The sequence below is a fragment of the Epargyreus clarus genome, unplaced genomic scaffold (assembly GCF_041222505.1).
Source record: "Epargyreus clarus isolate Ecla_fem2 unplaced genomic scaffold, WU_Ecla_fem_2.2 ptg000017l, whole genome shotgun sequence".
Classification (NCBI taxonomy): domain Eukaryota; kingdom Metazoa; phylum Arthropoda; class Insecta; order Lepidoptera; family Hesperiidae; genus Epargyreus; species Epargyreus clarus.
Window position 1 is genome coordinate 4,140,560 of NW_027332225.1, and position 25,780 is coordinate 4,166,339.

The following is a 25,780-nucleotide window of genomic DNA, read 5'->3' on the forward strand; positions in this document are numbered from 1 at the left end:
TTCTTTTTATTACCATCATTATAAAAATTGACAAATTTTGAATAGTTCTGCTAGTGTTGTAAACACTAATATAACTTTTGATTATTATTGTGAAAAAAGTACTGCCCTGTTCTTGGGTGTATTGTCTCAATTTTTAATAGTTTAATTCACCCTGCTGGTCAAGTATAGACAAATTTCATGCATCTTTTCTGGGTGTACATTTACTTTATTGAATTTATAGGCAAGTAGTTAAAAATACATTAAAATAATCATTTCAAAATAAATAAAAATATGTATATTAAAACAGATTAATCTTTAAATATATTTTATTTGCTTATATTGCTAAATACACGATACACTAAGAACATTAATTACATTTTTATACATTTATTATCTTGTAAAATTTTGAAATTCATGATTCTGAAGTTACATTTCCTTAAGCGAATGATTTTACTAAACTTCTCGAGAGCGCACAGACTACCTCCCATCAGAAACAAGATGTACATTTGTATGATTACAAAATAATATTTATTTTGAACTAACCACATAAACAGCTCCATCTATGACTTTATAGCGGAACTTTTAAGAAACAAACATTTTAAAAAGGGTACGTAAGTCTGCTCAAGTGGAGAGCTGCGTACGGTAAATATAATAACGCTATTTTCATTTACAATGAATAGTTTTATTTCATCTATTACTGAAATGAACTTTTTCCTTGTAATTAATGCCATCTATTGCCTCGACGGCGCATTTCTTTATAATAACTGCATAACAAAGCCTTTTCAAAAAGTAGTAATGTTAAATCTGATTTGTTTTATGAATAGTTAAGAAACTTTACGGCTATAGTATACCTATATGTTTTATGTTAAATAACAACAGGGCTCTAAGGGTCCTACTTATTGTTTACGCCTAAGTAGTGTAACTTCAGTCCCGACGTACCTAAGTACACGGAAACTTTTCTTTCTACTTTAAATGTACCTACTATTACATCCTAATATTATGAGGTACGGATATGTAGAAAAATAATAAGGCAAAATCCTAGTAAATTGGCGTGTGATTTGACCAAAGATCCATACAGTTTTAAGTATGATATGAACAGGTTATAAATTTTTGTATGTTTTAGGCATGCCTTATTGTAGCTAGATGACTATGATACGGAGATTTAATTACTATACATTTGCTTTACTAGAACACGACATTTTTAGGCAGCTAATGTTTTTAGAATAAAAAGAGTTTTACTATTTAGTTTGGATACATAAATATTTCCAATAATGTTTAATTCATAATTTTAATAGATAAAAAAATGTATATTTAGCATGTATACAATATAATAACTCTGCATAAATATGTTAATCACACAATATGTAAATGTGATTATCAACTTATTATACAAAAAGCGCCTGTCTATTATTTGCTACAACTGATTAAGCTATTTCAACTGCCAAAATTTATATAAAAATATTAGAATTAACATAATTAATGATAACATTATTATATACTATCTACCTTTCTTTAAATGTCTATTATTTTGTTTGTAATTATACAAAACGACTATTTACATCAAAATCAAATTGTAGTTTTAAATCTATTATGCAAGTATTAGAACGCCTAATGTCATGACAAATTAGTTAAAGGAAAAGAAGCTATATAAAAATCACACGTAAATTTTAATATATACTTACGTAAAGTAAGCTTAAAAATATGAACTATATTTATATAACGTTTATCCTTAATTATGATTAGGTACATTATATTATTTATTTTTAATTGCTAAATTCCTATTCTAATCCCTTTTACATACATGTTTCTTAACCACAGATCCATTTTTGAGTAATAAATACAACCAAAATCTATTTCTCTACTGATTCTGTTTCTTCATCTTCTTCTACCCAATCACTGACTAAGCTTTTTATACTTTCACCAGCCTTTGTATCTTGTGTATTTGGGACAGGCAGCTCTACATTCATCTCCACACTAGGTTCATCCTCCGCAACATTAGTTTTTTCAGTGTCTTCATTTGGGGGAGTCATTTCCTTCTCAGTTACTTTATTTACTTCAACGACAGTGTCTTCTTTATTTTCAACAGCGCTTGGGATATCCTCTTCTTGAGAGTCATTATCTTCCCAATCATTTAATAGAGACGATATCTTGTCAGGTGTTTTGCTGGTTTCATTAGATACCACAGATTCTGTTTCTTGTGGAACAGGTTCTGTTTCTTGAACACTTTGTTCCTCCTCATTTGATACATTCTCATTATCTAGCACACTTGTTATATCTTCATCCTCATTCAATGATTCAACACAAAGCGATACAGTTGGTGTCAGTTCTGTTCGAGCCATTTGTTTTTTCATTTCTTGTTGGATATTTTCTATAGATTCTTCTACGTCTGGTTGGGAGTCTGTCTCCATTGCTTCACATTCTGTGACATTCTTTAGATTATCTTCTTCCATATTTTCCTCTTGGCTGGCGGTTTCCATTTCATCATCTGACCATTCAGATGTTAAATTTTTTATTTGTTCTTTAGCTTTTATTAGTGACACTTCTCCTTTATCTATGGGTTCGTTATTGACTGGGTCATTTATTTCCGTGCTAGACGGCGTATTGGCCGATGATTGAATTTCTTTAGCAATATTTTCAACTGTCTCCAATTCACTGCTTTCTTCACTATTGATATTTTGCATATCTGGATCTGGAGCTTCATCTGGATTTTGATCGGCAGACAAGGGTTCAGATTCTGTTTCATGTACAATTGAGGGATCTTCTGTCTGTTTATTTTCTTCTGTAAGAGTATCATCTGTACCATTATTAAGGTCCCCATTAGGCTGCTCAGTAATTTCCTTTTCTTCTGAAATGTTTTCACTATCAACATCATTCGAATTTGATGTAGGTGTTGTATTAGTAACAATTTCGTCCGGAACTGGCGGTGCTTCACTATTGTCTACTACATCTGGCTGAGTGTCATCTGTGAAAGCAATCGTATTAGTCTCATTAAGATTATCGTCAATATGTGGTTCTGTAACTGAATGTTCTGAAGTGTGCGTATCCTCTTCTGCTGTTGTATGTATTTCTACAGCATTAGTATCCATAGGAGGTACTTGCTCTTCTTGTTCTTTGTCGAGGGGTGGTTGTTCACTTTCTACAGGTTCATATTGCTCATCAACGGGTGTTTGTTCACTTTCCATAGGCGTGATAGTGACTTGATCACTACTTATTGGTATTTCCATTTCCACATCAGGAACAATGGTCTCAGGAATAGTGTTCTGCCAGGAATCTTCTGCCGGTGTTTCTATAACATGAGCACTCATTACTGGCGCTGAAGTTGTGACTGTCTCATAATTTTGTGTGATGATACCTGAAGTTGTCACAAACTGAGTCTCTAGGTTTTGAGATGAAATTAATTGATACTCCTTATTTTGATCATCCACAGGATGACTATATACAACTACAATGTTTGAATTATTTCCAGGTACAACAGCCTCAGACACATTCATTGGGTAATCATCTGGGATAATCATCATGTCATTTTCTTGTGTATTATTCAAATCAATTGTTGTTTCTATGTTGTTATCATTAGGAGTTGTCAAAACTGTTAATGTTTTGTTTGGATCACCATCTTCAAATATAATAGAATGGTTAGAGGATATTAATGCCTTATACTCTTCTTCATTTGATACCACAATTTGGATTGGTTGGTTTACATTACTACTTTTCTTGACAATCATTTTATGTTCTGGTGCTGTGGTTGCTACATTTGTGTATTCTATAGATGTTGTTGGAATTATTTGATGGGAAGTTTGATCAATATCTGTATGTATCATGTCAGGCATAAAGAAATCATCACGTGACATCATATTTTCTCTTTTAGGGATGAGATTATTATTTTTCACTACATATTCATTATTGTCTATCATAACAATTTCCTCATCATTATCAATAGATATACTAGAATTGTGAAGGAATTCATTTTGTTTGCTAGGTGCATTAGTATATACATTTGTATTATGTATTGAATGTACCATTTTAGATGATGATGGAGATGGTGTACTAAATCCTGAATTCAATATTTTATGTCTTATCGCTGGTAATAAAACTCGAGGCTTCTTAGAAACCACTTGTATATTTCCATCTGGTTGCTGTTGTATTTGATACTGCACATCAGCATCATCACTTTCATTTTCAAAACTGATTGGGACTTCATATTTAACATGTTTTGATTTAGGTGAAGCCGGTGCTACTACTACTGATTTTGCATCTTTTTCATCATCAGACATATCTATAACACCATCATTTTTGGCTGATTCCTTGTGATTCGTTCGTATGTGCGCGTAAAGATTGCTTTCCCTTAAGAACACTCTTAAACAATAAATGCATTGAAGATTTGCTTTTCTGTCAGCACTATACTTGTGGCCTGTTTTTTGTATGTGTATAAGAAGTTGGTTTGAATGAGAGAACTTTGCATTGCAAACATAACAACGGAAATTTTCAGATTTTCCATGTGACAATTTGTGTTTAATAAGGTATCTTTCAGTCAATGCTATGTAATTACAAACATTACATTTAGGGAATTTATACTGAGGTGGTGGTTCTATACCATGCTTCGAATACAGATGGTGAAGCAAGTGATTTCGTTTAGTTGTCCTTTGGCCGCAGTATTCACATATGTTTAATATCGGCTTTTCATTATGAACCTCAACTAGATGGCGACGGAATTTGTAATAAGTTGAAAAATGTATTGCCTTTCCTGGAGCACCACAGAGAAGACATATCCAAGGTCCCTTAATATTTTCAGCACCTAAAGCAATTAGCTTTGCCGCTTCCTTGGAATCAATAACATCTGTCTCAAATGCAAAATCAGGCGATTTGCTTCTTGGTTTTGGGTCCTTTTCCTCCTCATAAGTGGGACGTGGTTTCTTCTTAGCAGGTGTGTTCAGAATCTTCAGTTTAATATTCTTGTTACTCTTAACCAAATGAGGGTATTTCTTAAGAACTTCACTAATAATTTTAGCATGATCTAAATTACTTGCTTGTTTAGTATCTTTTGTCTCAATAGTAACTTTTGGACCACCATCTAAGATTTGATCAAAAAGTTGATTGGAATCCCTTGGTTCATGTTTAACGGACATCATTGGTTGTGGGTAGCTGCTTTGGTCACACATGCCATCAGATGGGTCATCGTTAAATATATGATCGCTGTCCGATATCTTTTTACATTCCACAATATCTATTGTAGAGCGACCATGAATGAATGTTTTAGATGTTGAAGGATCTTCAAATAAACCTGATCTTTTAGCTCCATAATGTTTCGTGGTTTCAGGATGAACCATTAAAGGCTTGGAGGTGTATGATATGTTTGTAAATGAATTGTCAAAGAGATTGTCAGCTTCCAATTCTTCCGGAAGCTCATACCTTGTTGGTCGAGGATCTATGATCACTTGTTTCTTTGGAGTTGGGGCTTGGTAATCAAGTGACATGTGATTTGGATTCGTGAATGGTGGATCATGTGAATTGTAAACAGTAGATTTTTTATATTTCTGGTTAGTATTATTTTCAAAAGCCGTACCATAAGAACGTTTATTATTAGTCACATTTGTTGATGACGATGATGACGATGGAGACGAATAACTTTTGTGAGAGTTATATGACTTGCTGAAGCGCTTTGGATTTGAGTAACTGTGAGGTGGGGCTTCTCGAATTGGTTGGGAGCGATGTGCATCTAGTAACTTGGTGAGGACCGGCATATTCATTACAAGGGCTGTCTGATATAGTCTCTCGAGCAGATCCATTTTGAATTCTAGTTGTCCAGTGTACATAAAGTTGACTATGGGTACGACGACGTCTGCCTGCAGGTCGTCCGGCATGACCAAACAGTCTTCGTACATCTCACAAGTGCGCTCCAGCAGCTCAAAGTATTCTGTGCACGCACTAAGCACCAATCTATGTACCTTAAGTTGAGCATTGTCTTGAAATTGGAGTGTCAGGTCGCAGTAGTCTGTACGGTTGAAGAAGTGCTTTAACCTCTGCAGGAAAAATATCCCCCAATTGTCCACTTTCACTTGCTTTAAGTCCGACATGGTACCGATTTTATTTTAACTCATCATTTCACCATAATATACGCTGAAAAGGAAACATATACACAATTATTTCACACACATATTATTGTTATTACTTTTTTCTAACGATCGATGTCTATAAAACGATAATTTTGCTTGACACAAATCACAGACGCGGTGACGCCGACAAACGGGGCACATTTTATATAAGAAAAAAGGTTGATTTTGTTTGTTACACTTGAATTTTGCGCCAGTCAATTTGGTGTTTAATTCGAGAAACTTACCAGCAAAAACATCAATACAAGCTCACTATATTTCAATCCCTTGTTCGTATCTCGGCACACCAAAATTACTGCACCAATTTTATTTGAAGTTGACAAGATAGACGTAAGATGGCGGTGTTATAGCAGCGACGCTTTATTTCCACAGTTTGTACAAATATGGAGTCAAGAGCTGAACTGTTTATTGTCATTTGATAAAAAAAAATATAATTTACAAAAAATAATAAAGATTATTTTGTAATTTTATATGAAATATGCATACATATTATGAAAATATTTAATTAGACGTTAAAAATATATAAAGTATCTTGATTGACTACGTGCTTCTTGTGTCGCCATCTGAAGTATTGATTTGGCGCGTTCTAATTATACACTTTGGCTTGTAGGACTGTGCTAAGGAAGATAGATGACGCATCAAAACGGTACTTTGACTTACTATTTAATAAATATCTATGATAGGGCACTAGATGGCTCTGTAATAATATTTTGGTTGATTTTAATTAATGTTATTCCATTGTCATATTCGATGTGGCATTGTGTGATAAAAATACAAAATTATTATATTTTTTATTTTTATTTCTATATTTTCAAAATTCATGTACTCTAAGGCTGAATAATGTTGTATGGTCTTTGGATGTATCCAGTATTGATATGAATGTTTAACTATTGAACATTGACCTAAACTCATACTAAAATTATGGATGCTTCTTCCACTCGTAGGGTAAGACCTATCTCTTGATGTGGGACCAGCGCTGTGCGTGGGACCTTAAAAAATAGTAAAAAACAGATTTTTTATTATATTATCATTATAAAATAATATAGGGTCCCAGTACAACACGACCTTCACTGAACCTTGGATTAAAAGTATTTTATATCAAATTAAATATGTGAAAAAATATATAGTAAATGGTTTGACTAAATAAAATTAGTCCAGAATATGTTTTTTAACATATCACTGGTTTGATCAATAGTCAAACTTCATACCAATCAAAAGTATGAAGCCTATAAAATATGCAAACGTTAGATTGATTGATTAGATTTTTTTCCCTTCCCAACTCTTGAATAGGCATATATAAATAAGTAAATAATTTGCTTTCAGGGCCAAATCCGAAACCATAAGGATTAGCCAAATGCTGAAAGGAGTTATGAGGCTGATTTTGATAAAGATTAAAACTGCATCATTATTTTGTTTAAATCTTTTTCCCTAGCCGGGTATCGAACGAGTTCATTTTGAAAAAAAAACAGCCTATATTGGTCCACTAACGAATTTTGTCGTTTTAAGGCTCAAATTCTGGAAAGTAATGATAAGTGACAAACTAAAGGAAAAGGCATGAGTATAGAATACATAAATAAAAAATATGCAATTTGTATTTAATGTAGTTGATTGTCATAATGAAGATGTAAACCTTTTTTTTATAATATAAGAGTAGCAGACGAGCATGCAGTCCACCTGATCTTAAGTGGCTACTGCCGCCCATGGACATCTGTAATCAATCCCAGATAGGATTAGGGATTAGGATATTCCTACCTGAGGTCGGCCACAGATGCGCCGCTACCCCTGAGGACTAAACTGGAACGCATCGGAAAAGTCTATCTCCCTTACCATACCTTTCAAACCGGAACACAGCAGCGCCTAACACTGCTGTTATTAGGCAGAAATAGGTGTGATTTCATAAACGATGTACCTACCCTGTGGATGGCGACCTTCAAGATCGACCTAGCATGTTGATTAAAGACTATACATCATATGAGTTTTTAATAAATACTGATTAGTTCTAGCTATTGACTTGAAATTGGGATTTCTGGACATCATCGATTAGAATCTAATAGAGGTTCTAGTTCAATGTTGCGTAATTGCTTCCTCCTCTCAGCAGGGGCATCGCAGTTAATATATAATGTGTAGGTCTATCTTTTGTGATTTCATATTGACAAAAATATATTTACAGAGGTGTGTCATAGATAAGTATAGATATCAATTACAAGAAGGAAGCCGTTAAATGGCCGACACATGTAAAATGGCTGACTGTTTTCCCATTACGTCTCCGACTGTCATGGTGTAATTTACACGGAACACACACATTTACCGATATGTGCAATTAAGTGGTGCAAAAACAACACGAAATCGAAGAAAAAGTGCGGAGACATATCGTTTCATTCGAAATGCTGTAAAAAGTACATTTTTTAAATATTTTTGAAACACGAAAATAGATGACAGTGACAATTTCAATTGTCAAAACTGGTTACTTTTTCTTGTTAGGAATGGGTACTCTTTACTAATATTAAGAGGTGTGTGCAAGGAAATGTTACTTCCGCATACCACTAGAAAATACAAGTCTCAATATGATTGTACCTAATATATTTTTCTTCTGTTTTGACTGCTTCCTCAGGAATGCCAACTGTGATCATGTAGGTAGATCAGTCTAGGTAGAACCCCTGTTTTATATGGAGTTGGTTGCAAATTTCTACGAATAGGTACATTTTTTCTTTCATAATATAAAACTAACAAACCAGTAGGAATACAGTTCACCTGATCAGATCGGAGTAATCAACCCTCGATTAGATTAGATTTCTACCTGAGGTTGGCAACAGATGCTGCCCTTGAGGACTTAGTTGAAACGTCCAGTATAAATTGTGGTGAATATCTTCCCTACGAATCCTTCAAACTAACACAAAGCATTAAAACTGCTGGTAATAGGCAGAAACAGGTGTAGCAGTGGTGACTTCGGCATCGAATCAGAGAGGGTTGTATAGTCCGCGTAAAACTGCTTGTCCGCTCTGAATATAGAAATGAATACCTTCACCATACCAAATTGTATGACTACACCTGCTCGCAACAACTTCAGAGCGGACAAGCAGTTTGGCCGGGACTATACCACCTTCATTTACACATCTATTCCCAAGTAGGTTTTTAGGAGAGAATGTAAATGAGGAGTGAGTGTATTTTTTATTATGGTGTACTCATAAATCTAACTTATTTTGACTGTTTGTAGAAATGCAGGTATAAACAGGGTGACGAATGTTTCAACATGTTATATTTAACAACAGGAACTGTATCCTTAGTATGAGTTTTTACGGTTTTACAAAAATGACTATTTTTGTATTTGTTTACGTATTTGCCCATACATTTCCAATCAGCGCCCTTAGCGGAATGTATTAGTACGGACTGTACAGAGCTGATTCTCTGAACTCATACTAAGGGTACTGGGTACCTACCCACTGTGTACCTATGCCTATAGGTAAGTAACGCTATTTTATTGGCGGAATTTTAGAACATTTTCAGTTCTAAAACTTAAGTTTGTACTACTCCATAATGAAAATTAACACTTACAGACGTACATAGAGTCAACCTACCTACTTCATTAGGTCATATTAAATGAAAGTTTTTTTTTATATAATTGTATTTTTTTCATGGGCTCTTATGATAAATTCTTTTTCGCACGATAAATTATCGGTGTTTAAGCTGATTGATAATAACGTATAACCATTAAAGGATATTAATACAAACAATATTTATCAATTTCTGAATTTTAGTAAAATGTACAATAGAAATGACTTATTGATCGCTACACCAAGCGTCTCTACAATGCGTAGAACTTTGACGTCCTTTCCCCATTTTGAAATCTCAAACATTTCGCGAGCTTAACTTTGCGGATTTGCCTCTTAATCTGGGCTGACCACTCTGCTTCTTGTCGAGGCAAGAAAAGAAGTGTGGAAGTGGATCTGATTTGCCAGGGACGCCCCGCCCAGCGGTCGCTCCGCCCAGCCGTTGGGCGGACAAGCTCAACTTTGTGCTCCCAACTCAGTAGTCTTTCAGTCTTTGATGAGGACGCATTGTCACGGAGAGTCAGTATTTGAATCAGTTTTCGTGCTTTTCAACCTTTTGTTCGGGGCTCGGCGACTACACAAAGAGTAAGTTGATTTTTATTTTTGTTTTTCTGAAAGGAACTTTTTTGTTAAGTATTTTTACTACTAGTGTGAAAATGTACCTAAACGACGGCAAAGTTTATTTTTATATTAGAGTTTAGGACACTTTTGCGGAATTATATCTTTTTTAAGTTTCGCCAATTTTGTACACCTTTAGATAATAATGTTATACGTCTCGGGTGGACGTCAGTAACGTCTTTACCTATCGCATTGCAAAAAACTTCTTTGTTTTCTAATTACGATCACTTACTTTCCTATCCTTGTACCTTCTATAGCTATAACAAACATACAATCAAACATTAAATAGATAGAGATATTGCTAGGAAACAAAAGCTTAGAAATAGTTTCTTTAATGACAGAATGAGATACAATTTTTGTACCCTTTTAGTCAGACGATAATTATTTATGATAATTTATCAACCATGATGATGCGACTTTTAGAAATATTAAAAAAGTAATATTTTATATGTTAATAGCCATTCTAGATTTATCTACCTTGGGTGCCTTTGACACACATATAGGTACACGCAGGCTCAGATGACATATCTGACTAGCCCTAACGAACCCGAAACCCTGCGAGTCATGTCGGTAATGCCAATATGTGCGGATCGAATCAGGTTCAATTTTGCCTTATGACATATGTAATGATATGTATTTTTCCAAGACACTCTAAATATGGGAAATCCTAGTTTGAGGCTGTATTTAAAAGTTATCGTTTAAATACCGACTATTTACTAGATAAGTGGTCAGACTAGTTGCCGTTACTGTCATTAGTGGGGTAGGTACACAAACATTCAGTACTCCAAGAATAGTCTTTGTTCGAAGTAACGATGTCCCTCGTACTTAGTTAAGTTCGTTTTTGCTACGAGAAAGTTTTTTAAAGCTCTCAATATTTTTACTTTTCCGCAGTGGTTCCGTCGGTGCATCTCATAAATTTCAAAATAGGAGCTTCAGTGACTTTCTTTTTACACTCCATTCATTTTTTGCTTGTTTATTTTTTTTGTACATTTTGTGTTTCATTTCACAAGTGAATTTCAGTTTATAAATTACTTTCTTGATCAACCATTTACTGTTTCTTTACTTGGTGAAGGTGCTCTTTTAAAATGAGATTTAGGCTACAATTGGCCTCGTTTCGCCATGGTGGCCAAGTGCGGGTTTGTAGACTTCACACATCTTTAAGAATATCAATAATTCTCGCATACCTATGTACATTACACCATGCATTTTTTTGTTATTTAAAGCAAGTCGGTAACACCGAATTTCTTAAACACACATAAGAAACTTTGAGACAGAAGTCTGAATTTACGACTAGGAAAAAAAATAAAACGAGAAAAAACATTTTCCTTTTATTCTACTGGATTATTACGATAAAAATTAGATCAAGCGGTATGTAAATGAACCGCAGGAGTAAAATGCTAATTTCCGTGGGAGAGCTCGTCAAACTTTTTAATCTCATGTGACGTCACCCCCCGCCCGCCCCGCCGTTGTCAGAGGGATGATTGAAAGCATCTCATTTGTATTTTTATTACTTTTTAATTTTTCCCATTTTCCCAAGTGGTTTGGTTTGAGTAACTTGTTTTTTCGCGCTTGAAGATCATTTGTTATCGACGCGAGTGTGATAGAGAATTAACGAAATGTAGACATAGGACAAGCATTTTTAAAAATTACAGTTTAACATGGGGTAAAGTGAAATATTCTCAATTACTGAGTATGTATATTTGACGTTTAGTTGTGTGCTTTTATATACAACACTAATATTTAATCTTGATTTGTAATAAACCAGTAAGTTTCTATTTCATCTTTATAATTTTAATTGACAACGTGGTACTGCAATAGATATACGGTCTGAAATGCAAATGATTCGGGTTTAATCTCTGGTCGGAAAACTACCTACATGATTACTTCTGTTCTAACTCTATGTTTCTTTATGCATTGTCTTCTTGGATTCCATATGACAGAATCCTCGTGTTCAATTCTGGATACTTACCTTTATTTAATTAAACTTGGATTGAACACTCATACTTATTATCAATTTACCTGTTAATAGCGGCACAAAAAACCCGATAATCCTATTTGCCCTCTCGAATCACATATTAATGAATGCACCCCGGCGTCCCCTAGCACGAGTGCATGTCACCCCCGCGTATCTACATATTGTAAGACTATAGAGCTAATAATATACAGAAGTGGAGATTGGGATTTTTTTATGTATTTATTAATTTATTCAGTAACCATTTCTAAAGTTATTTCCTGAGATGCTCTGTTACATGTTATTATTTACAATTATTTGAAATACAATTCTCTTATTTATGGAATCGATTAATGCATTGCGGTAAATGTTAAAAAGTCGATTTTAAACGGTTAACGCATTTTTTAAACTTTGTTTGAGAACGATTTAATTAATAATAAATTGTATTGGTAGATATTAGGTTTCTATATTTCTATTATAGTGATATTTTAATACCTTAAGTAAATATTGGAATATTAGGGACTTTTACAAGTACCTACAAAAAATTATACAGCTAACAACGTATCGGTAATATTGTATAACGAGCTTTTGCCCGCGGCTTCGCTCACGTTACGAAGAAATATTTTCATCCCCTATTTTATCCCCTTGGGGGTAGAATTGATCAAAATACTTTCTTAGCGGATGCCTACGTCATAACATCTACCTGCATGCCAAATTTCGGCCCGATCCGTCCAGTGGTTTGGGCTGTGCGTTGATATATCACTATGTCAGTCAGTCACCTTTGAGTTATATATATTTAGAAGATAGGGACATTTCCAACAAAGTAATTCAGAATACCACTTAGATCTCAGCTCCATGTCTTCTATGTTATTTCTGTTATCGGCATTGAGGTTGATAAAATAGTGTTATCTGTCAGCTTCTACGAGTATTAGGCAATCTCCTCGATATAGTAATGGTATCTAGATAGTTTTATACTAGATAGTTTGTAACAGTACTTATTTAATACAATTTGATGGGACGAAGACATTTCTACTAGTGATTCATTCAATGTTCTAGCCTTAATAATATATGACAATAGTGACGGTTTTTCAGCTTCCGTTAGAACTTAATAAGGTGTTATTGGAAAAAAATGGGTCCATTTTTGTGTTCGGAAATATAATTTTTAATTTTACATTTACACCTTGATACTGTACTAAGTATACTATAACTTTTTACTAAATATATATAAACTTTGTAAAAGCTAAAGACCTTAGTATCTAGGTATATCCGGATGTCCCTTGTAAATTCTTAGAAATCTCGTTACAACGTAGGCCTTCTTCAGATTACTTTAGTCGTATTATCGACTTTAAACAAAGCCTAACACTTGGAATTTATACCTGGGCGGCTTGCTGGCCGAGTAAACTAAATTAGAACGCTTCGTACATGTATCCCTTGCTATCCTTTAAACCAGAATACAATAGTATGTAACACTTCGGTTTTTAGGTCGAAATTGTACCGCCTTCTTCATTAATTACTATTTTAAACTAATGTCAACTTCTAATGAATCGATTTAATTACTTTTAACCCTTAAACACCGTGAAAAAGGAGAAGTACATTCTCCTCATTACTATGACACGCCCGTTATTAATAAACAATCTATCCAATGTTCACCTACCAAAGATCGAAATATGACAATTAGTAATATGAAGAAATTGTTAAATATCGATCTTTGGTGTCCTAACATTAGATAGATTGAATATTAATAACGGGCCATACACCGCGTGCTTTACGGTTCAACTCCTATTAAATTTATATACGATAAACGCATCATCATGACTGACGTTATCATAACATCGCATTGCTATAGTATTGTGTAGCGTAACTCTATGCGTATGCGTTGCACATGCATGGTTGCTTGACAGTCGAGGGGATAGGCGATAGAGTTACTGATTTCGATCATCTCAGATTCAATACAATTGTGTATTATGTGTTATGTAATCAAATATTATTAAGAGCCTATAAGTAGTATAATATTAACACGCTTTTATTAGCTTGGGTTGTATGTACGTATGTAACTATGTAACGGAATCTTTGAACCTGATTTTTATCCACTTTGAACGTTCAGTTTAATTCAAAATCAGAAACCGATGACAATACATGATTTTAATAATTTTGTACTATTGTTCTTATCAACATCCTCAGGATTCACGATTTTCGAGGCGAGATTGTTCGAGCGCCTTAGAGAAAGTTCATCGCAAGTTACTAGATTAATTTTTAGGATTCTGTACTCACAGGGTAAAACGAAACTCTCCGCTGTCTGTTCGTGTGTCACAGGGCTTTATCTCTTAAACCGTAAAAGATAGACACTTGATTTTTTTATAAAGCATGCATAATGGTGGTCGCTATAATAACAAATACTAAAAAATAATAAAATAAATATAGTTTAAAAAACGCTTTTATAATAAAATCAACTAAAAAGTAAAAAATAATCTTCAATCTAGGAATCAATTAAGGAACAGTAAATTAGTTTTTTAGTTTTTGGAACTATATTTATTTTAATTAATTAACACTGTAGGTAGGTAGGTTATATGTTTCTTATACAGTTTGTGTCGAGTTAAGTTAAGAAAGAAATTTTTAGTGAGTACTTAAGTCAATGTTTAGATTAATTTGTTTTATTACGTGTACACAAAAATTACAGATAAAATAGCTATTTTCGGTATGTTACTCTATCTATCTACCTATTTCTACCTTATAACAGCAGTGTAATGCGCTGCTGTGTTCTGGTTTGAAGGATAAGGAAGACATACTTATTAGAGGCGTTCCAGCTTAGTCCTCCGGGGTATCTGTGGCCGACCTCAGGTAGAAATAGTTAATCCGTAATCAACCCCGATTACGGATGTCTATGGGCGGCCATTTTTTATATAATATAGGAGTAGCAGACGAGCATGCAGTCCACCTGACGGTAAGTGGCTACTGCCGCCCATGGACATCTGTAATGAACCCCAGATAGGATTAGATATTCCTACCTGAGGTCGGCCACAGATGCGCCGCTACTCCTGAGAACTAAGCTCGAACGCCTCGGAAAAGTCTGTAAAAGTACCATTAGGTGGACTGCATTCGTCTCCTCAGCTTCTCCTATATTATAAAAAAATACCTAGCATGGTGACAAATGTAAAATATTTTTTTTAATAATAAAATCAAAGAAGGTAACGAGGCAGTGGCAGCTTGGCATTTGTCGCCCACAAATTATGGCGTAACGAATGGTCGGCTGTGCTGCAGTTCGACAAATTACCACCTTGGTGACATTTGCGCGGTAACGTCCCCTTGTAAGCTCGTCGTGAAAAGTAGGTACAGATAAAAAAATAGTTATTCGTTTATTCTTTTTTATTTAAGTTGTTTTATTTTCATTTTATGTACAGCTAGCCTGTTATTATGTCCTTTTTTTAAACAAAAAAAATGTAAGATTTAAAGAAAAATGACACTTTTTATTTTAACACGCTCTTATTAGCTTGGGTTGTATGTTTGTATGTATGTATGTACGTAACAGTAACGAAATCTTTGAACCCGATTTCTATCCACTTCGAACGTTCAGTTTAATTCAAAATTTTGAAAAATTATCAAAAACCGATGTCAATACACGATTTTAATAATTTTGTACCATTATCCTTATCAACATCCTCAGGATTAACGATTTTCGAGGCGAGAAAAAGCGCCTGAGGGAGAGTTCAGGCAAAGTTAGTAGATTGATTTTTAGTTTTGAAAAATAATAATGTTATATCCCTATAACTCAAATGTACTGAAACATATCTATAATCCCATCTTGTAGAATGATTTTTAGGATTCCGTACTCAAAGGATAAAACGAAACCCTTCGCTGTCTGTTCGTGAGTCACAGGGCTTTATCTCTTAAACCGTAATAGATAGACACTTGATTTTTTACAGACGATGCATAATGATGGTCGCTATAACAACAAATACTAAAAATTAATAAAATATATATAGTTAAAAAAACTAAAAAACACGCTTTTATGATAAAATCAACTAAAAAGTAGAAAATAATTTTCAATCTAGGAATCAATTAAGGAAAAGTAAATTGTATAATTGTGGATGCATAAAAGCGTGTTTTTTAATTTTTTGAACTATATTTATTCAATAAGAGTTTTCATTATAGGTATATTGGATAATAATGATAATGATTTTGGTTTTCAGTTGTACTTATGAAACTACTTTAGTGTTTGTATAAGACACAAATGATTAATTAAGTACATTCTGATTTATTGAATGTAATGTAAAGCATAAAAAACAGCATCGGTAAGAGCCAATGTTCTTTTTTATACTTTTCTCTCCACGTATACTGGCCAGTGCTACCCCATTGAGGTTATGTATTAATATCGTTATAGACACCCCTCACCCTACATTGACGTGTGCTCCAACCACTAATTTGTCGATAAATTCCATTCTCAACCTCTCCAATGTGTAATTATGGTCGGTGGAAGTGTCAAATTGTAGTATTTGTTAATGAAATATTAAAATTTTGATTTTACATTTTAACTTGGATCTGGATGTTTGTATATTGTGGTTATTTTCTTTATGTGTTCTAATGGTGTTCACAATACATATTGTGTAGGTCCTCGTTAATTTAGTTTCAATTAAATTCAGTCGTTTATAAAATATGATTTTTTGAACTATGTACCTATATATTGCTTATACACTAGTGTTTATCTTAATATTCCAAAGTGCGATCAGCTATACACCCGTATGCCATATATGCAATATTTATCCACGAGACGTTGTGACGAGATTGTAGCAATTTAGAAGCGAAATTAGCTGAAAATTGCACTAAATAGCATTTACATCAATGTAAATGAATATAAATGGGGGTAAACATGGTGTTTTACTGACTATTAAACATCGGCATTATAAAAAAATATAATCCCAATTCCACCTGAAACCAAAAGAAGAATCAATATCAACAAATTAAAACAAGCCATTCCAAATTCAAATTCTACTTGTTTTAAAGTAACAAAACTCAAAAGACGCGAGGGAGGAACAGCTAATTAATATCGGCCCGGCCCGTCGCCTCAACAGATCCGTTTCGTTATTGCTTATTGTCTTTCGAACGGATTCTTGCTAATTTGCCGCTTGTTACTGTAAACCAAGTGATTTTAATAAGGGATTTGTTATGGATGAATGAATGAAGATTAATTTATTTATATAGAATTGAATGGAATTCTTAGACACATAAATTATGAAAAATCGCCTATTATGAAAATTCCATTTAGCATTATATTTATTTTAATACAATAACTTGCATGTACATTTTTTTTACTAAATGACTTCAGCTAGTCTAATAATACATATTTTGCTATTTTATACATATGTCTATCTTTAAATGGCCATATGAGCAACATAATAAAGTCTGGTTCCAATTTTGAAGTAATATGGTAAAAAAAAAAATTAGATCAAAACTTCATATTTTATAGTTCTAAGTTATTTTTGATTCTAAGCAATTATTTACCGTTACTTGCAGTATTTTGGAGACAAAAAATAACAGAGAATAACTAATGTAAATTCATGAAATTCGGGGTACTATTTTTAGTAGCTTCAAAAGCTACAAGCTTTAAGCACGGATCGTTCGGAGGGAGGCTACTCCTAACAATTAATTAATACTGACGCGCGGTTGTAAATTAACGTTGTCAACTTGGCGGAATTCGTGTAATTACAGCCTGATTGTTTTTCAAACAGATTCTTGCTAATTTGCCACTTTGTAAGTATAATCCGAATTTTTCAATAATGTAAGGTGAAAATATGCCACTATGCTGATTTTGTTTTATGTCATAACGTATGGTTCTTTCCTTAATCATATGACTAATCAATTCCTTAATCATAGTTCTAGCAATCTAGGCTGCAAGTGTCCATAATTCAGTCTTTTAATATTATGTGTTCTATATGAAAAAATGCCTTTATTAATAATCACTTTATCTTATATCTACCAGAAATCGACAATTGCTTTATATTAATTCAAATTAAAAATTCGATTTTAAGTAGATGAAATTTTGGTTAGTTTGAGTATTAATAATCGGCGTCGGCCGAATAAACATTTTTTTGGGATATTTGCATTTAAATAAAACAAAATCAATTGGCTAGGCTATTGTAATTTAAAAATTTTCGTTTGTTTGTTTCGCAGGAAAACTCTACTTAGTACCATAGATTAGTAAAGATTACTCACTCCTAACAAGAAAATGTACCCAGTTTAGAGAATTGTAATAGTTGCGTAAAAAAGTTTTGCCACGTCTCCATGCTAAGCTGTCCCTAAAATATTTGAAATAATTAGTTATTTATTACGTAAATAACGCAGTATTAGTTATTTATTCGTAAATTTTCTCTAAAATGTTTTTATTTGTCAAGGCGGCGAAGTATCTTTACTAATGCTTAGTACTTACTAAACTTAAATCTTTACAAACAAATACCACTAAATAAATTATTTATTCAAACATCTAATCCCTTTGTTTCTCAACAGAGACGTAACCGGATATGTCCCAATATAAAACAACCCGCCATATTGTTTTGCGGATTAATGGCGACTCTTCCTGTCGTCTTAGGGAGGAAAGAATGGCGCTAATTAATCAAAAGTCTCCATCAACTGATTTCCATGGAGATTTTCCATTGAATTTCAGCAGTTTACGCACCAACCGACATGCATGTTGAAAATTTTGCTTCATTTTGATAGCTTAATTATTTTTAATGTAATTAACAAAATAGAGAAGAGAATTTGCATTGGTGCATCATGATTTATGACTCATATCTCCTCCAGTTGTGGGAGGACAACCGTGCCTAACCGTAGGACGTAGAAACGATTGCTACCCAGTGCATAGATAAGTATACATATCTCACCGCCTTGTAATTGAAGGAAGTCATTAAATGGCTTAAACGGCTGACAAATGAGTCAGCCATTTAATGACTGTCATGGTGTAATTTACACGGAACAATGCCGACATGTCTGCACATGTCGGCATTGTTCCGTGTAAATTACACCAGCGTGCGTAGGCGTAAACCTGCGTAAGCGGTCCAAAAATATGAAATCGAAGAAAAAGTGAGAAGAAATATCGTTTCATTCGTAAATGATCGAATTTTTTTTTTTATATTTTTGAAATACGAAAATAAATGACAGTGACAATTGCAATTGTCAAAACTGGTTAAATTTCCTTGTTAGGAGTGAGTAATCTTTACTAATCTATGACCCAGTGGTTTACATTTCGAAGTGAGACGGTGTAGTTTATACCTATATTTTTGTATCATTTATGGCGTTTATTTGTATCATTTATCCGTTTCATGGCGATTCGAAGTCATTCAAGGTTGTCTTTCATTAATTGTGAAGGAAAATGTCTTCATGTTAAGTCAAAATTAAACAAATGATTCCGATATCAATCTGTAGAAACATATTGAAATACTTATTTATAACATGTGGGTTTTTTCTAAATAATTAATTACTAAGCTTGGTCTACTCGTATCTTAGGGCTTGATTGATTTGATTTGATACAGATAACACGGAGAGCTACTTCTTATTAAAAAAAAAAACCCTCTTCTCACTAAGGATTTTTAACTTCCCAATTATTGATTCTTGAAAAAAACCGTCTATGTAGATTGTAGGTGCATATCGCACGGGACCGCTCATCGCAACGAACAAGGTCTGTGCGTACACAGCTTAACACCGCCCGTGGAGTTTGGACGCTAATGGCTCTTTTGTAGTGCGACAATCATTCCGGATTGAATTTTTGTTTGCGACCGTCCCGCTTTCATTAGACGTCTCCCTAACTGCGGTTAGCCGTAATCCCGCCGAGATTACGTGTATTTGTTCGGTTATTGAAACTCGCTTTTCATTTTTTCAAAGTAATATTTTTTCTAAAACTGATGTTAAAGCTGCTGTGTTTTGGTTTGATGGATATGCCAAAGACACACTTATAAGAAGTATTCGAGCTTAAGTAGTACTTAGTGGAAACGCATCTGTGGTCGATTTCAAGTAGTAAGAAGTCATATTTTACTTAAGACTGGTTAAGATAATTATAATGGCAGCGGTAAGCAGATAGAAGCGGCAGTCACTTACCATCAGATATTTAATAATTTAATTTGCTAATTTTATATGTACCTATAGAACAAAAAGACTATCCTAACTAAAATGTATCATCATTTTCGTTTGCTGATTTTATTTTATAAAAAAAAGAAGAATTTTATTACAAGTAGTTTCCCGTCAATAATGTTACACACATGCAGTACTTACCTATGAACATGTAGCCATACAACAACCATTATGATATGTATACAATATACGTAAGATATATTCTTATTATTTGCAACGTCTAGCGGCGAATATGCGAAGAAACATTAAGCTTTTGAACACAACTGTAAACACCTGTACGGCTCATAAATTTCGCATTTTGAAAGCAAGCAACGATATTGCTTTCTATGACGCCTGTTACCTCGGTTTTATTAATAAAAGCCGAGATTTATGCTCCAACTTTTTAATATTTATGGCCACGCAATAAATTTCTTGGCGACGAGTTTTGGGGAAAGGGTTTATTATTTCCTTGTAGGGGAGAAGAATCAACAAGTGTAGGGGTTTTGTTTTAGTTTAGTTGCTAAAACGAGTCGTGAATTAAGAGTATTGTGATATTTTTTTGTTATTGTAACTAAAGATTCATGATAAAGAAATGTTTAGATTTTTTAACTTATAAAGATAAAACAACATTGAACACACTAAATATTTAAACATTTATCACTATCAAAACTAGTAAGAAATATTGATTATTATTCACAGCGAAAATTAATTATTTTAATATTACTTTATGTAAAGATTTAATGGAAAGAGTTTTATGTATTCTGCTGCGGGATCTTGGCACCTATGGGCGTAAATTTCTTGTACGTATCTCTTAATACAAGTATGTAAGTAATATTAATGTATTTTTTACATAAATTTCAGGTAATAATTATCCAATTAGCGTTGTTATTCTACTTCTACCCAAGGTAATTAAATGAGTTCACACAGCTTTTTAAGTACAAACATATAATTGTTTACGTACCTTAAAGTACAATAGTGGGGATGGAATGTCTTAAATACGTAATAATTATTACTATGCCCTCAGTTAAACATTTCAAACTTCCATTTATATGTAACTATAATAAGTACGACTTGTTAACTATTCGTCAACAAAATATCAAATGCCTGAAGGGAAATACATCTACAATTTGTAGTAGCGACCCAATTTCAGAGTTAAACATTTATCATACGCCGGCTCACTCGCCCACGGCTAGGAATTACCTAAGAGCTTCCATCACATTAATTTCCCTACGTCTGTGGCTGACTTACAATCGTATTATTAGCCGGAGACAAAGGGAGGGAACTGGGAAGATTTACCCGAGATATTTGAAGATGAGATTTGAAAGCATCTCGGATTGTCATCGGCTCTTTGTTTGAGCTTTGCGGACAGCCCTCCCGATTGTAATATTATGACGTTTTCAGGTTCCTGTTTGGAAATGTCTATGTTCAGGTATTAAGACAAAAATGAGCTGCATTTGGTAATTGATACTGCTATGTCGATCTTACAAATTAGAGTGTGTAGATTAAAAAATGAAAATGGTTGGGTTGATTTTCCGTGAGGAAGAGTAAAGGACTGATATACCGGTCATATATTATGTATATTTACTTACCTAGAACCTGATCGTTAATTTTGCATCGGTTATCTGCTGCATTTAAGGATCTTTTTCATTTAAAAAAATGTCAGAATTGGTTAAATTATTTTATACCATTAAAACATTTATTATATTTGGTCCAACATAATTAAGTTAAGTGCATTTTTTACACAAAGTTATTTAAAAGTTTATTGTTTTTTGTTTCTTTCTTACTGCATTTTTTTTATCTTTTTGAACGATCGAATTAATTTCTCGACTTTTATGCTTCCATTTCATTATGTCAAAATCGAACGACATGTTTTCTAAATTTAAATTCAAAACATGCATTCCAACGATTCCCGATTGTTAATAGCGTTCCATTCTGCAATTAAGACGTCAAGAAGCATGGAGCGTTCCATTACTTCCGTTAATAACTCTGTAATGTGCGAGCCATCAACTGAAGGGTCCTTGAAATTACTTGTACTCAAAATAATAATGGAGACGCGTCTATTGTTCCAAAGTATGTAGACATATGTTGTTCAGATTTATAGGTAGAACTTAGTTCTATTTTAGAATCACGACACTGGTTTTAAAGTAACATGTAAGCATAAAAGTAACTACTTAATGAAATTTTAATTGAAGTTATTATGATATTATATTTTTTTAAATAAAAACATCTTCCTTGTTAAGTACTTGATAAGTATTTTATCCTTCATACATTTTTGTAATCTAATCTAATCTAAAAGATGATGTGTGAAGTCTACTAATCCACATGTACCTAATAGTTTAAGCTAAAAAAGAATTCGTTGCAGACATATATTAAGGATAAGTGAAGGTAACTAAAAGCTTGTAAACGTGTTATTATTTTGGAAGGAGGCAATGATCTTGACAGTAGGATACATACTTAGATACATGGTAGAGTTCCGATAACAGTCAATAATAACGTTGAATCTACCTTATATTAGTATGATATTGCAAAAGTGGTAGGTAACTTTGTAGGTTGACAGGTTGATTGCGGCTACCACACCGTTATACCTCTTTCTGTATTTTTTTTATAATATAGGAGTAGCAGACGAGCTTGCAGTCCACCTGATGGTAAGTGGCTACTGCCGCCCATGGACATCTGTGATCAACCCCAGATTTAGAGATTCCTACCTGAGTACTACCGCAATTTTATAAAAAAGCGTATAAAACTTCATCGTTTGTAATATTCATCAAACTAAAATGCACGTCCCTTTGATGTACTCACAATAATTATGGAGATACATTCTCTAAGCCTCTATTGTTCTACATGAGGGTGGTATGCGAGGCTTAATTTCATTCCGATGAAATGTGTACAAAGAGCGAATTGGGGTTGCATTGCCAGTCAATATGAAACAAAGAACGTTAGGGTCTATTCACACTATCGAGTTTTACATCTCGTGTCATTCGATTTCCTTTAACGGTGATAGTGTTGTGTAAGAAAGTATAGTCGTCACAGTTTAATAGGCCCATTTTGACACATGCCATCGCTAGGCTCTAAGCATGTGACATACAAATCGATAACCAAAGAAACCGATTTTTACGACAAATCGATTACAACCACACATCGTATTGTCTAAATTACTTAATATTTTGTAAACAGAATATTTATTCTATATATTTTCTATATCATCTAAATATACAATAAAAAGAAGAAAAGAAAATAAATTCTAGTGTAATTTAAAAATTTAATCATTTTTAGAAGATTAAATAAAGCTTTGCTCGTAAACTGCATTTTTTTGTTTAATCATTCACTAAGAAACAAAGTCTACATTATTGTATTATTGTTATGCTGAAAAAGGGATAAATAATTAGTTATTGGTGATTCTAAGTTTCGATTATTTGAACGTTAATCGATTATGGTTTCTTCCGAATACTTTGAAGCCGCAAGCTCTTACCGTCACATGGTCGTATTCTGCCTACTAAAAAGTTAGTTTAAGACATTAACGACATTGGGATGGCATGTGTCAAAATGGGCTTATTAAATTGTGACGACTGCGTGCGATGCTAATCAATTCGCAAGTTGTTGCGATGCGTCGAGGGAGCTCGCAGATTTTTGCGATGCGACGTCGCATCGCAGTTTTGTGTACGAACCCTTAGTTAGAGTTTTTTACACTCTGTGCCCAGCAGTGGGACAGAAATAATTGATACTAATTTATGGTGAACATAAGAAAAAAACATAAGAAACATACTCTTCAGAACATGCTTAATTTATCTTCTTAACATACATATTTAATGGGACGTTTGGATTTAGAAAATAAAATCATAAGTAATCTGTGAAAAGATCCGTGCCCAGCAGTGGGACATAAACAATCGATGGTAATTTATGCCGTATACTGTTCATAACATACTTAATTTATCTTATTTTAACTTAACATACATATTTAATGGGACATTTGGATTTACAAATGAAAAAAAGAATTAAAATCGGTCCACTAACGGCGGAGTAATTCGTGTACATACATAAAAAAGAGATACCGGTCGAATTGATAACCACCTCCATTTTGAAGTCGGTTAAAAATCATAAGAAATAAGTACATCTTATGTATAAAATTCTCGTGTCACAATGTTAGTTACCGTACTCCTCCGAAACGGCTTTACCGATTTTCACCAAATTTTACATGCATATTCAGTAGGTCTGAGAATCGGCTACTATCTATTTTTCACACCCCTAAGTGATAAGGGTTGTTCACGCTTACCCTTTTTTATTTACATGGCAACACAACGTTTGCCGGGTCAGCTAGTAGGTATACAGGTACTTATATATAAAAATATATAGGTACTATATACTTAGTTTGAGAGCATATATTTTTAATGTCTAATACATTGAAAATATCGACGGAAGTAATTTCGAACCGTGAAACCATAGATTTATTTTTTCTACAAAATTTGTACATAATTAAAACCGTCAGGTACCGTTAAAATTATATTGTCTGTAAGTAAAATATTTTACTAACTTACATTCTATTTGCGAAAACGTAAATAAAACCAGTTAAATCCTATCCTGTGGTATATTTCAACCGAAACATTATACATTTTAAAGCTTTTACCGCTATAGTAGTATTCGCTTCGATTCCCGGCGAGTCCCATGACAATGGCGGGAACCAGACAGAAAGGTATTGTTTTACAGGACGCGACAGACCGACGTGGGACGCAAATATATGTATGTGATGTTTTATTTTACGGTTTAACTGATTTTCAAAAAAGTTCTGTGGTTCTGCCTTACTAATCGTGTTACGTGGCTGTGATCTGTACCCTTACCAGGAGTTTTTACGTTTCGACAAATATGACTGTTTTGGTATTTGCTTACGTATTGGCCCATACGATTTTCTAGTTCTGACACGATCCGCTAGGGGCGCTGATTGGAATTTGTATGGGCAAATACGTAAACAAATACCAAAACAGTCATATTTGTCGAAACGGAAAAACTCCTGGTAAGGGTACTGGCTCGTTTCGCCTAGTTTAGACTCCTAACAAATGAAAAATAAAAAAAAGCACTGGACAAATGAAAAATAAAATGATAGTGAAAAAATTTCTTATTTATAGATAAACTATAACTATAAGGAATCTTCCAGTTTGTAATTATTATACATTGTAATATGGTTTATTCTGTTTGCTACTGTAATTTACATAGGTACATATTAGCGTCAATACCGTGATTGTTACGAATACCTTTATACATTTAATGGACAAACAAATCCATTATTTTGGGTAGTACCTTAATGTGACTTACTCTTTAGACTTGTTTTATTACGTAGGAATGCTAGTTACCGGATTAATCCAGTATTAACCGGTTATCATCATCCATCAATTATCAACTTGGCGGGAATCGCAAAAATGAAAAACGAACTAGACATGGCAAAGATAGATTAATCTACCGCAGTTTCACCGTGACTTCAATTCTTGCATTTT

General features: G+C 33.6%; 2 protein-coding genes across 2 annotated transcripts in view; one reads left to right on the forward strand and one right to left on the reverse strand.

Annotated features, from left to right (window-relative positions):
• Window positions 1–287: 287 nt before the first annotated feature.
• Cp190 (centrosome-associated zinc finger protein Cp190) lies at window positions 288–6,451 on the reverse strand. Its single transcript, XM_073082193.1, has 2 exons — window positions 6,314–6,451; window positions 288–6,093 (listed from the first exon to the last, which is right to left on the reverse strand). The coding sequence occupies exon 2, from the start codon at window positions 6,048–6,050 to the stop codon at window positions 1,830–1,832; it is 4,221 nt and encodes a 1,406-aa protein (XP_072938294.1). The 5' UTR covers window positions 6,051–6,093; window positions 6,314–6,451; the 3' UTR covers window positions 288–1,829.
• Window positions 6,452–10,111: 3,660 nt separating this feature from the next.
• The window catches only part of LOC140748878 (uncharacterized), a 34,189-nt gene continuing 18,520 nt past the window's right edge, over window positions 10,112–25,780 (forward strand). The window contains exon 1 of the mRNA XM_073081750.1: window positions 10,112–10,219. The gene's annotated coding sequence lies outside the window, so the exon portion shown is untranslated. The remainder of the gene's footprint in view (window positions 10,220–25,780) is intronic.